The sequence below is a fragment of the Aythya marila genome (assembly GCF_965140915.1).
Source record: "Aythya marila genome assembly, chromosome: 22".
Classification (NCBI taxonomy): Eukaryota; Metazoa; Chordata; class Aves; order Anseriformes; family Anatidae; genus Aythya; species Aythya marila.
In genome coordinates, this window is record NC_139063.1 from 4,548,358 (window position 1) to 4,562,082 (window position 13,725).

General features: G+C 46.2%; 1 protein-coding gene across 20 annotated transcripts in view; it reads left to right on the forward strand.

Moving 5' to 3' along the window:
- EPB41 (erythrocyte membrane protein band 4.1) overlaps positions 1–13,725 on the forward strand; it is an 84,367-nt gene that overhangs the window by 48,714 nt on the left and 21,928 nt on the right. For 10 of the 20 annotated variants that reach the window (XM_082777694.1, XM_082777700.1, XM_082777698.1 and 7 more), the window contains 11 exons: positions 795–882; positions 1,461–1,613; positions 2,102–2,199; positions 2,547–2,719; positions 3,536–3,652; positions 4,872–5,003; positions 7,469–7,680; positions 9,522–9,578; positions 9,686–9,730; positions 10,580–10,642; positions 13,423–13,602. In XM_082777694.1, the coding sequence (XP_082633820.1) occupies positions 795–882; positions 1,461–1,613; positions 2,102–2,199; positions 2,547–2,719; positions 3,536–3,652; positions 4,872–5,003; positions 7,469–7,680; positions 9,522–9,578; positions 9,686–9,730; positions 10,580–10,642; positions 13,423–13,602 (1,318 nt within the window). The remainder of the gene's footprint in view (positions 1–794; positions 883–1,460; positions 1,614–2,101; positions 2,200–2,546; positions 2,720–3,535; positions 3,653–4,871; positions 5,004–7,468; positions 7,681–9,521; positions 9,579–9,685; positions 9,731–10,579; positions 10,643–13,422; positions 13,603–13,725) is intronic. The other 10 variants (XM_082777690.1, XM_082777687.1, XM_082777693.1 and 7 more) reach the window with 7 other exon arrangements.

Consider the following 13,725-nt stretch of genomic DNA (forward strand, 5'->3'; position numbering starts at 1 on the left):
CAAAGCACAAAGCGTGTGCTGGAGATGGTCACTGCTCCCAGGTCCTGCACAGGGCACTGTCCTCACTGTGCTCATTGTCCAGCACCACTAAATACCTCTATTTGCATTGCCCACGAGATGTATGCGGGTGTTCAGTAAGAAAGACATCAAAGCCGCGAACAAAATGAAATGTATGCAACTGAATACTCCCCCAGCAGAGCTGTTGGAGGCACCTTGCACAACAGAAACTTATTAACAAGGGCGCTTCAATAACACCGATAATAGCCTCCATTATCAGGATGTTTCTCTTAAGGGAAGTTCTGATGTGTTGCCTCTCCTGCAGACAGGGTACCATCTGTTCCCAGAAAACGGCTCATTCATCTAGTCTGTCCCAGCAGGAATCTCTGCTAAGTGATTTCAGCTGTCCTTGCCTTTCCTTTGGAGAACAATAGCTGGGTTTGGGAAGGTCCCAAGGCGGTACTTCTAGGTGCACACTACGTGTCACCCCTTGCCTTCAGCTTAATTGGTGTTTCTTCCACAGCATCAGGTTTTGTACCCTGCACTTCCTTGCCACAGAGCTTGCTTTCAAGGCCGGTGTCTGTAGTGCTCCGCAGAAATACGGTGCATGTGTTCATGAGGATGTCTCAAAGCACAAATTTGTGCATTCTGAGTAACTTAATAATTAATCATCTGGGCACAGATTTGTTTGTGTTCAAAGCAAAAGATCTAACGAGTAAATGGTTCTGTGAAGTCTGATGCGTCCCCTCTTAACTCTCCATGTATGAGAATACCAAGCCCTTCCTCTCTTTCCCCAGATCCATGACTCCAGCCCAAGCAGATCTGGAATTTCTTGAGAATGCAAAAAAGCTGTCCATGTACGGAGTTGACCTTCACCAAGCCAAGGTGAGAATGAGTGTGTGTGCACCAACTGTAGATGTTGTAAATTGATCGTTCTTCCCTTGTTAGGAGCAAGTTTACCCATTTCAGGAAGCCCCCTTTGAAGGATATAGGAATTAAGCTGGCTACTGTTACAAAAGCATAGACACAGAAAAGAAATGCTCCAAGCATTGTTGCAAGCATTGTAAGAGAAGTGATTCTTCCTGATTGTTCATTATTTAAATATTATAGGAAGCTTTACAAAGCTGCTGATGTACACGGCTCCTTGCTCTGAGGAGCCTGCAAGGTGAGCCACTCCCTGTGAGGTGAGGCACTGCTCTCAGGGACATGCAGGGTAGGCTCCAGGCACAGCCCCTTGAGCAAACAGCATCACAGAAGGGAGGAGACTGCAAGAAATGTGAAGGAAAAGCAAGTCTGGCCCTGGTTGCATAAGGAGCTGAAAATGGGAGTCTGGGAGATGGGGGGATGAATTAAGAGCTTCATGGAAAGACAAAATAATTTGAAGTAATTTGGAGGACAAACATTGACCTGAAACTTGTAACCCTGACACTGGTCTCCACTTAAATCTTCCTTTTCTTCCTCAGGACTTGGAAGGAGTGGATATCACTCTGGGAGTCTGTTCCAGTGGCCTTCTTGTTTACAAAGATAAGCTGAGAATCAACCGCTTTCCTTGGCCCAAAGTCCTGAAGATTTCCTACAAACGCAGCAGCTTCTTTATTAAGATTCGGCCAGGGGAGGTACGTTGTGACTTCCTTGGATTGTTTTGTTCAACTACCTTCTGATTATCACCAACTAAACAAACTGGAAGGTAGCAAGCTTTCTGCTGAGTGGGCATTTTACACTCTCCTGTGTTTCTGTTCTTGACTTGGTGGCAAGTTCTGCTCTTCAAGTAGAGCGCAACTTTGCTGAAGTGCTAAAAGAAACGGTGGAAGCTTTAAGGTGTCATCCAGCACCACCTCCTGGCACAGCGTGGTATTCCCACATCCAGGCTGAAAGCAGTTCCCAGCTGAAATTGATGGAGGACTTCCTCCTTTTTTGGAAACATGGCAATTCAAAGGCTTTTTGTCTTGCTTTCACTTAAAACAACAACAACAAGGAAGCAAATACACATCCAGCGCAGTGCTCTTGGGCAAGAGCTGCAGGCAGGGCAGGTCAATGGGCTGAGGACCGGGCTTCTTGCCACATTTACTTCTTGCTAAACCTAAATAACTTGTGTTTCCTGCAGCAAGAACAGTATGAAAGTACAATTGGATTCAAGTTACCGAGTTACCGGGCAGCAAAGAAGCTGTGGAAAGTTTGTGTTGAGCATCACACGTTTTTCAGGTGAGTTTTCTAAGTCACAGGCTTGTCTTTGTCAGTGTTGACTAAGTAATGCTGTAGGTGAAAGCGGAAAATGAACACTCATTCAGTGTTCCTTAGCGTTCAGCAACAACTAGAGTGAAATAATTGCAGGGAAAATTTGTTGCAGTAAATTTCTAGGCAGCTTCTATGTGAGGTCTTCTATTTTATGTAGAGGTGGTGATTATTGTTAGTATGTGTTGTTTCCTTAATTGAGCATATGCAGAGACTGCTTTAAAATTAAAATAATACAAATGTCTTTTAATTTCCCTTGACGTGCTGCTTCCTAGATCTGGAGGCATGCTTTTAAAACGTGCGTGTGTGGTTTTCAGGCTGACTTCCACCGAGGCCATCCCCAAGAGCAGGTTCCTGGCGCTGGGCTCCAAGTTCCGCTACAGCGGCCGGACGCAGGCGCAGACCAGGCAGGCGAGTGCCATGATCGACAGACCCGCGCCCCAGTTTGAGAGGACAGCGAGCAAGCGGGCCTCCAGGAGCCTCGACGGAGGTTGGTGCCTGGCGCTTCGTCGCTTTCCAGCAGCGTCCTGGCTGGATCCAGCACGATGCTGCTCACTTGCTGTGTGTCTGACTCTTGCTTTGATGAGAGGTGAAAGGTGATTTAGTGGATTTAGAGTTTTGACTACTTTGAAAATTTTTAAGTACTACTTAAATACTACTAGATTGCATTCTTTATTTAAAAAAGAAAACAAAAGTATAACTTCTCACTTTAATACCTGGATATAAAAGATAAACTTCTCACTTTAATACCTGGATATAAAAGATAAACCAAATAGTACCACCAAGCAGTGGCTGACAAAAATGGTGCATGGATGTAGGTGGGTGTTGAAGGTTTATTGCAAAGTTCTGGTATTTCCTCGTTCAACCTCAGCATGTTTTCCTCTTAGCAAATCAGGAATTAACCTCTACCAGGATGTTTGTTTAATGTAGCTTCTTAAATTACATTGTTTTCCTCAAGGGGGAGAGTTTTGCCACTCCTGTTTGAAACTTTGTTGGTGTCTGTTAAAGGGATGCTAATATTGGAGCTGGTGGCACATCTATTAGGTGTGCTCTTCCCTGACATTTCTAAACGGTAGCAGCAGACTAGAGGAGGTGAGGTGTGAAAGGGGGAGTGCGTGAGTTGGTTGCCCGTGATCTGGGTCGTGGGGTGCTTGTAAAATCAGGGCCCGGGGCTGCAATCCCGTGCCTGAATGTCAGAGCATGGAAAGAGCAGCCTGTGAATGTAACGCTTCTGTCCGGGTTGAAGTCTGCAGCCTTTCTCCATCTGCTGTGTGGGCAGTTGTTAACATGTGCGCCATTTCTTCAGCTAAACGTGCGACTCAAAAAGTTGAGTTCAGAGCCGTAGAGGAAGAGAAGCAGGAGGAGGTGGTGGTGGTTGAGGTTCCCGAACCAAAACCCGCGGATCAGTTCCGAGAGAAGCCAGGTATAGCGGTGGTGGCTACAACTCTCCGCAGCGCCTTTCCTATCCTTTCCCCACTGAGACACCTTTACATGCTTGTTCCTGACAACTCTGAAAAGTTTCACCAAACCTGGCGGCTTTCTTTTTCGTTTCTTTGCAAGAAGAGTTTTGCAGCCAGAGGATGGGCAGCTCTGGGAGACTTGTTAAATTTCTGCCTTGCACCTGGCTAGACAGCAATTTGGGGAGGTGGGGGAATGTTTAGGATGTACTGGCACTTAAGACCTGTCTCCTTAATAAATTTTGGTGGTTCTATAAATGTGGATTAGAAAACTTCAAATTTCTTTACCTGTGATCCTGAAACTTCTTGTAAAGCTTCTGAAAGACTTCATCCCTGGAACTGCTTGCAACTTTTAAGCCTATTTTGGTTTCTGTTGGTGGTTTTGAGAAATGCCTTCCATTTTGCTACATGGAGCCTAGATTTCTCTTAAGATAGGTATTATTAATAAATATTAATGCCCTCTAAACAGAGGTCTGTAGGTACAACAGGATATTTGAATATTAATGAGTGTATCAGCAGTCATGGTGTCAAATATTTACTTTCTTCCTCACTTAAATAGGGAATGCCTGTGGTGTGTTAGGACTGGAGATAATTCATATGCAAATGCATTGTGTGTTTTTCTGCTTCCCTTCTTTTACCTTGAAGGTTTTACAGTGTGCTTGTGACATTGCTGCTTTTCTGGTCTGAAATCTAGATCAAGGTTTCCTTGAGTGACGTGGCTGACTCCTCTACCTCTGTCTCCCTCTCTATTCCTACTAGTCAGCATAGCCTGGCAGAGAAAGCCTGTTGCTGTAAAAGCAGAAGATGGAAAGTTAGGATTTAAGACCCCAGGACAGATGGCTGCATGTCCTTAATTTTCAGATTTGAGAGCTGGGAGCGAGTGAGGTGCTCGAGACCAGTTTTCCTGTCCCCCCCATAGCTCAGCTCTGTCCCTGCCTAGGAAAGAAGCTCGCAAAGCTTGTTCACGTTGCTTTTAACTCTCACCTAATCCACTGCTGGGACTGGCAGTGCTAGAAGGGCTGACAGACAGTTGCACTGTGGAGAATTATTACTAATCAACCTGGTATAGAAACTTGTTGCTGTTCTCAGACACTGCCTGGGCGAGGAATCTCTGCTCCCTGTCTCCTGCTGTGTGTCCGTGCCAGTCTCCAGACGCTTCACTAATGCATGCAAAACTCTTTCTAGCCAAGCACACGCTTGAAAATTTTGAAATGAAACCCATTGCAGAGGAGGAAGAGGAGGAGGAGGAGAAGGTAGAGGTGGCTCAGGTTCCCGTTGCCAAGCCAAAGCCGCCAGAACCATTGCAGAAGCGGTCAGGTACAGCCGCAGCAGTGCGGTGTCAGCCGCCCGTGCTGCATCCTGCGGGGTTGAAGTGGTTGAAGTGCTGTAGGACACAGGCTGTGCTGTTTGCAGTGGTGTTAACGCCAGTAAAATCGCAGCCTGGCTTTGCAGGTGTGCTGGGCCCTGCTGCTGTAACCCTGGAGTGTTTCCTACCAGGGTTTGCCTCTGCGTGAAACGCGAGTGGAGTGTCGTGCGGTGGCTTGGCTGTGTGCTGGAATTAACGGCAGCTTAACGTGTGGTGGCCTTCTAACACTCCTGGGTTGCTGTCCCTAAAAATCAGGCTGTGGGGGCCGCTCCTCCCCAACTGGGTTTTCTTTCAGCAGCTTCGCAGCTACACCCCCATCATAACTCTAAGCAAGGTCGGTTGTTACAGAAGGAGGAGACTGAAGGTGTGGAGGGGGTAACCAAGAACTTCACCTGGTTTTGTGAACATTATGGCAAACACTGAACCACTCCCTGCACTTGGTACCTTCTGCAGCAGAGCACACAGCAGCGACTGTGTTAGCCCCGAACCTGAGCACGTCTGAGAGTCTCCTACTGCAGCCACCCCTTCTTCTGACTCACCTCCTTCACGCTTTTTCTTCCTCTTGATACTTTTCTTCCCATTTTCTTGACCAGGATGTTAAAGATCGATATTTTAAGTCGTGTACTTTGGAGTAGTGCATTGTACTGTGTTTAAATCCAGAGCAGCATATCAGAAGAGCTAGAGGTAGGTAACCAAGTAAACCTAACTAGAGTAACACAGTTCTGGCCAGAACACAGCTCATCGCTAAATGGCAAAGGAAAAGCTGGGTGCTTTTTACCACTTTTGCCATGTCTCGATGCTCTGAAGCACTGTGAAAGAAGCACAAGTCCCTAAAAAGAGGTAGCCTTGCAGGTTTACTGGTGGCTTTATTTCCCTTCCTGTATGGTCTTCAAGGTGCCATTTTAACACACACACAACATTTTTAGCCAAACATGTTCTTGGCAATGTTGAGATAAGCCCATTTGAAGAAGAGGAAGAAAAATTGGTGGTGATGGGAGAATTAGAGCAGGTCCTGCAGGAGCTGGGTACCACCACAACGGCTGTTCCCACAGCATGGTTTGTGTGTCATCTTCTAAGCCTGACCGGCTGCCATCTCGCAGCCCCTGTGTACGACCTGTCCGGCAGCTGTCACCACTTCTGGGGCATAAATAACACCAAGATGTTGGGCTGTTTGCCTTTGTGAAGGGATAACAAAATACCTGGATCATGGAAGTGAGCTGCCGAGCTGAAGAATGGCAGAGAGGATGCAGGGAGTGGTGGTGTCTTGGGCTTCTAGTGTGGATTGCAGGAAGACCTGGTGTCCAGGAGCTTGTTTTAAAAGTGGAATTTTGGTCTGATTTATAATTATAATTTCTTTTTTAATGCCCAATTTTCTGGTGTCGTTGGCTAGCTGGATGGACACTAGTAACCTAGTATTGGCTGTGGTAATTCGCACAGTGTGCCTTTTCCTTTATAAACTATGACTCTGTAAATATGACTAGGTATATTTTTAGTGGAATGGCCCAAAAAGCAGCATCAGGAGAGCTAAATACTTTATCGTGTCTATAGATAAGCAGTGTGAATTACTTGCGGGCTGGCTTTCTTGCCTAGGATTAGCTTGGATATTGCTGGAAGTGTCAGCTCTGAGATCAGGAGCGTGTCTGGGAAGTCAGAACTCACGGAAGGAAGGAGGCAGTTGATTTTGTGCATACCTAGTGCTCTTGTTTAAGACAGTCATCCTCTTGAAAGATGATTTCTTTGAAGCATGTTGTTAATTTCTGCATTTTCACTGATTTGGAGATAATGGATATCTTAGAGTGGTGTCGTGTGCTGCAGCAGGAGTTACCCATCTCAGACCACAGCGTGACTCTGCTTTGAAGGCCACCTGGACGTTGCTGTAAAGTTTTATGGAGAAATGCTTGTAGTGTTTGTTGTAGTAGTTTCTTCTTTGGATTGCTGAAAAGTTTGGGGAAATGGGACAAAAAACGGTGTTGCTCTTCTAGAAACCATCCGTTTCTGGTTGAGGACATCCAAAGGAGGTCAGGAATTCACCACAGCTCTTAAGTGTTTCTATTTTGAAGGTTGCATCGTAATGGACTTCTGTTCCGATTGTGTCTGAAAGACCCGGGAATCAATGGCACAACGTCAAAAATAGATTAGCCTTTCTGGCGTGGCTTCTCTGCAGAGTGCAAGCTTGCTTTTTGTAAACCATCTCGTGTGGGGTTTTATTTTATTTTATTTCAACCATAAGGAAAATAATCTCAACTTTCCCATACTAAACGCACAAGCTGCTTTGCTCAACATCTTCTTTCTTTTTCCCCCCTTTTCCCCCTTCCCCCTCCTCCCTTCCTCTTGAAACTACGGCACTGTAATTTGGGAAGACTTTGCATGGAGCTTTGCCCACTCTGAACCTTGTTGCTGTCTCTCTCCCCCTCAGCAGTGGCAGTGATAACACCCGAGAGGAGCCCCCGGCCCACCTCCGCCCCAGCCATTGCCCAGAGCCACCTCGCTGAAGCTGTTCCAGCTAAGCCCGATGCGAAGGAAGCCATCGCTGTGTCCAAAGCAGAAAAGGAAGCAGTGAAAGCTGAGACCAAGCGTGAGGAGATCCCACCAGAGAGAGCCAAGGCAGAGCCAGCTGATGCATCCAAGGTATGGCAGTCTGGGCTCTCTTTGGAAGAGGCTGGTACCAGGCTGGAGCCGCAGCTCAAAACCAGCCCGAGCAGCAGCTCTGGGCGCCTTCCCTTCCTCTGTGATGAGAAAGGGGATTCCTCACCCAGGCAGTGGATGGGAGGGAGGTACGGGGACGTGGGGCCGAGGGAATTCCCAGCCCTGCCCCTCAGGATACAAAGAGAAGGATGTCCACGTGAAGGCAGGGTGGTTCTGCCTTTGGTAGTTCCAGCCTAAACCCATCTTGCTGATACATCACTTAAAAAATGGGCAAGAATTGCACACATTGATATTTGAGTTCATGGTACTTGAATTTTGGGGCTCACCCTTTGCTAAGCTGTCTGCTGTTTGCTGGTATGACAGCAGGAGGGATTCCAGTGAAAGCACTGACACAGACCAGGTCCGCAGCCAAGCGTCTAAACATTTAATTTTTTTAAATTAATATGCTTTCCCTGGATGTTTCTGAAAACTAGGCAGAAACTTCCATTGCTAACGGTGCTGTTCAGACCTTGAAGGGGAGTTATTTAAATGAATTTTTTTAAAGAATGCTCACGCTTTCCACAGATGTCTGAGACCTCTGCTGGTGTTGATATGATACTGATATTGTGTATTGGTATTAAGTCAAAATGATGTATAAAAAAATTGTTCATATTACAGTGTCCTTAATATTCTGCAAATGTTATTGACTGGAAGCTTTCAGTGTTGCAGCCGAGGTGCATGCCTTGAGTTACGATTTCCACATTACCCAGAAGTTCAGTTGTTCTCTGCATTACTGGAGCCACATTTTTCCTGTGACATGTTCTGCATATGGTCTTGTATGCATAAAAGCCATTAGATGTATGGTCTTGTGTGCCATACTCCCTGGGAGATCGCTGTCAGTTAGGGCTGGGAAGTGGAGGTGAAGAAAGGACAGCTGCTTTAAAAAATTTCTTGGCCTGCATGGCCAGTTATTTCTAAATAAAAATGCTGAAGGAGATCTTCAGGACATTGCTTTGAGTATCCCTGTTCCTGCACGGCTGCTGACCCTCCCTAGCATTAAACTGAGAATAAGTATGTTTTATTCATCCCGTTTCCCTTATTACAGGTCTGTGGGTTTCTTTTTTCTTAAATGCTTAAATTGTGTGTTGTTTTTTTTTTCCTTTAAATGTAGTTGGGGGGGGGAAATTGTGGATTTGAACGTGCCAAATTTACCCTGTTTCTCAAATGTAGCTGTATCACTTCTTTTAACACCCCCCGATGCTTTCACCTTCAGAGTATTTGGCAATCCAGTTTCCCTAAAACACATTCCTTAAAATGTTAAGACAATCTGGGCTCTCTACTCACGGTCAGTAAAGAACTAAATTTGTGCTGCTGGGTTCATTTTAAAGATAGGTCTCTTCTTACTGACCGTATGACCGTATCACAGTATCCGTGCGTAACATCTCATTTGTTGGTTTTGAGAAGTTCTGTGTTGGTCTGAACAAGTTGCTTTTGGTACCGGTCTCCCTGGGAGATCCAGCTGCAAATGAGGTCTTAAAACATCGCCTGACAAATCTAACGCAAGTGGGAAGCCAGCCTTCAGGAGCACTAGAGAGCACTAGCTGCAAATGCAAATACTTCTCAAGCTGAAAGAATTGTTTCGACTGTGCTGTTGAACTAACAGACTGATGGAGAGCTGCGGTGTTATTAACTCCTTCTGGCAGGCTGCATGTTGGTTTTTGCATGTTCACCCAGCATCTCAAAACCAACCTGATGCAGCTGTGTTTTGAAACTAAATTGTCTCTTGAAAAAAAAAAAAGTCTACTAACAAGAAATGTTTTTACCAATTTATTTCTTAAATGTAGGTGAGGAAAACGCACATTGAGGTCACAGTACCCACTACGAATGGTGACCAGCCCCAGGTTTGTGCCGATAATTCAGTTAGGTTGCTCACATTTTTGAAGGTTCAACATGGTTAAATGAACCAACAATTTTTGTTTTTTTGTTTTTTTTTATCACTGCCACACAGCAGCAGCCTGCAGAAAAAGAGGAAGAACTGATAAGAATGAGGAAGGTTAGCCATTTTCCACTTTCACCAAACAAATTTGCCATATCATTCATGCATACGTAACCGATTTAAAAAGACAGTGCTCCAATTTCTTCATGTGCTTTGGGTTGGGTTTTTGTTTTTTGTTGTTTTTAAACTGCAACAATCAAATACTTGATTTCAAAGTGAATGGCTTTTTCCCATAGACAGTCTGATTGCTAAAATTTGCATGTTGAATGTTAGAGAGAAACATATACCTATAAACCTATATGACCTGTAAAGTTTATGTTTGCTTCTCTGGAACAAATTTAGTTAGAAACCAAAGAAAACCGTTCAGTCTGCATTCCCGGAAATGCAAAAAAAAAAAAAAATAAAAATACTTTTTTTGTACTGATTGAGTAATAGGGGAAAAATTCAAGATGGGAAAGGTGTTTTAAGTATAGTTACTATGCACATTGAGACCGTGTAAAAATTGCACATAGAGCACCAAACCAGCCTAGTACACTGTGGCGGGCATGCATCACTATCAGGAATATGAAGTTTTGACTTCGTGCAAGGCTTCCACAGCAGCACAGTGAGCTGTCTCTTTGTGGAGAGCAGTCCAAATCAATGCAAAAGCCGATGAAACACTGGGAGCTGTCTCTTTAAAGGACCCATTGCATTTTCCCATTCTCATGAGCCCCAACTTCCATTTCCTGGTGGTGACTCGGTGCAGGCGTTCTTGTGGCTCCGTGGCCCATCCCACACCGGCACAGCGCTGCGCTCCAAACGTTGAGTTAACTTTTTAATTTGCCAATTTGTGAATCCCGCAAGAACAACATTTTAATTTTTTGTGCTTTTCTTTTTTTTGTTCCCCCTTTTCTTTCATTTTCACAGAAAAGATCAAAGAGACTAGATGGTGAAAACATTTATATCAGGCATAGCAATTTAATGTTGGAGGTTTGTATGAACTTGAAGCTTTTTTCAGTTGCGTTTGCCTAGACCTTCTGCATTCTGTGCTGAACTTTTTCTTCCTCTTCTGCTGCTGCCGCCTTTGTTTTTGCATGCCATTGCATGAAAGACTTTTTTTTAAGTACGCTTTTGCATGCTGACAGTAAACATGACAATGCACAAGCATTCTTCCTTCTACCTCTTCTGACTTTCATTCTCTCATACTTACCCAAAATATATGATTGGCAGAGCCGTGTGCTCAGCCTGCTCTGTTCTTAGACCCGTGGGTGATGAGCTGGGTGCTCCTATTGGCACGAATTGTGGTGGGAGTGCTCGTCTGCAAGTCTCTCCTAGCCTGAAATAAATGATTTTCTTGTGAGCAAAGACAGTTTATAAAAAAGTAAATTAAATTTCAGTGACCACCATGGCCTTCAGGCCACTGGGCCAGCCACGTTGCTTAAAGCAGAGGCACGAACCAGCCCAACTTTCAGCTGGGGCCACGTGGGACAGTCGCTGTGATCCTCCTGCGACCTCCCTCTTGCCTTGCAGCATCCCCAGCAATGGCTTGGTGCTGAGCCCCTGGGGCTGGCCTGGTGGCTCGGGGCAATGTGTGGCTGCAGAGCTGTTCCCTTTGGCACTGGGAGCCCTTCACCCTTGGTTCCACCCAAGCACAGTCTCAGAACAGAACGTGCCAATCATATATTTTCCTACACACCGTGTTACAGAAGACGTTTGTGGCTTCTGGTACTCTGTTCCTGCCTTACGTGTTTCTACTCAACCTTGCAGCACCAGCAGCTGGTAGGGTTTCCCTGTCGGTATCTCTCAAAAGTTGAAGTGTACTAACTGCCTTCTCCTAATCTGAATTTTAAACATTTTGCAGCTTTGGGTTTTTTTTTTTGACTGCTACAATTTAAGCTTTCGGACACGAGCGAGCGGTCAGCAGACGGGCAGAGTTCAGCCACCGCCGGCGCGCTGCGAAGACTGTGCCTGTCGCTTTCTTTAGGCCAACGCGAGCAGCTCCTTCTCCCCTCCTCCACGCAGAGCTTTTACCTACACGTTGCTCCTAAGTGGCTTTTTCCCATCAGTGTGGCACTGGGCTCTGCTCCCTCGCCCGCCTCCACCCGGTTCTGTTGCAGGTGCTCCTGCCCTTGCCTAGAAGAGGGCTGGCCCCGGCGCCTCCCCCCTTTTGCTTCTTTTTACTCCCTGCGTTTGGCAGATCGGGTGACTTCCAGCACAACTGCTTGCAGAGAAGTACTCCACACTCACTGCTGCTTGGTTTTATGGAAAGCCATTTAACGCCCAGTGCTCAGCAACCCGCGCTCCGTGGTCTTAGGAAAAGGCAAAAAGACAAGGGAGAGCTTAATGCTCCGAGAGCTTGTTCCTTAAGATGCTTTTTTGAGACTGGTTGTGGCTTCATGTGTCACTCTGGGGCTTTAGCTTCTCTGCAGACTCTCAGGACCAGCTCGTGGCAGGCAGGCGAGGGGCTTTCTCTTCTCTCAGCCAGGGGCAGCCGGAGGGCTCCTGGACCCACGCAGAGGTCCCAGCGGCCGACTTTACCGCGGCGTCCTCAGCAGACCTATTCGTGCTTCTTCTAATGAGCAAGCACTTGCCTCGTGCTTTTATCTGGGACAGATGCCAAAGCTGTTGTTTCCCCAGCACCATGCCAAAAAGAGCAAATGTTGTTAATGAGGCGGTTGGGGCTATAACCCCGTAAACTGAAGGTGGCGTGTCCTGGGTACGCTGCAGGAATGCAGGTATCGGGGTGGGGTGGAGGGGGGCTTCCTTTAGGGATGCATTTGCTTCCAGAAGCACTTGTTCTCCCATCTTCTAAAATCTATGGGCTGAGTCACAACTAAAAGCATAAAAAGAGCGAAATCTGCCAGTGATGCTTCTACTGACCTTACTTTCCCCTTTTCTAATGAGTGAGGCTTGCTGCTTTTTGGCACTGTCCAGAAAAGTTGTTGTTTGGCTTAAGCCTATTTTATGCAAAAGCTTCGTTTTAAACCAACTGTTTTGCTTGCAAGGAAAGGCTATTTCTGAACACATCAGTTGAACTGAGCTGACTTGCCTTGAAGTCTGTGCATTTATGCTGTAAACTGGCATTGCAGAGTAGAAATCTGGCTCTTTCCAGATCAATAATTTCAGCAGGAGTTTCCTGATTGATCCAGCATAAAGCAAATTCTCAGCTCAATTGTAGAGGTCTGCCCTCTCATCTTCAGTTCTGAAGTCTAAAGCTCTTATGATAGCTCCTGGAGATGAGAGGAGAAAAAAAAATAAAGTGATGGGGGTGTTCTGGGACCACAGATAACTTCTGATAAGATGACAGAATAGATAAAAAGAGAATGAGTGAAATTGGAAAAAAGTTCCTTAACTTTAACTGCCTTTGTACCCTTGAAAAGTCAGGCTAGCAAAGGGAAAAGAAAGCAAACCCACCCAATTTAGAAGCCTGAAATTGAAGAACCCAAACAAACTTAGTCTTGCAATTCAGTAAATCCCACGTGCCGAAATCCCACGAGCTAACAACTCGGCTGTCATCTGTTTCGGTGTAGCTTGAGCTGAAGTGACGGCAAGTCTCGCTCCTGGCAGACACCCCGCTGTGCTGGTTGCAGATTTGCTCACTACAAGACAAGAAAGGAGAGAGGACGTTCCCTTGGTGTGTTTACAGTGTGAGCACAATTGATGGAAGTCGGCAACATCTCTGCTGAGTGCAGCTTTGCTATGTGGCAGCGTAGGCAACTGTAGGTGCCTGTCTCTGTGCCTCCCCATTCATTCTGTCCTTTCGCTACCAGGATCTAGATAAGACCCAGGAAGAAATTAAGAAGCACCACGCCAACATCAGCGAGTTGAAGAAGAACTTCATGGAGTCTGTCCCGGAGCCTCGGCCGAGTGAATGGGACAAACGTTTGTCCACTCACTCCCCCTTCCGAACGCTGAACGTCAACGGGCAGATTCCCACGGGAGCGGACGGAGTGAGTACCCTGAGGCCGTGCGGGGGGAGGCTCGCTGCGTGCCCTAAGGTGCTGCATCCAGGGACGGCCTCGCGAGCTCAGGTCGAGCCTCAGCTCCCCGGAGCTTTGGTTCCATCTGAGGTG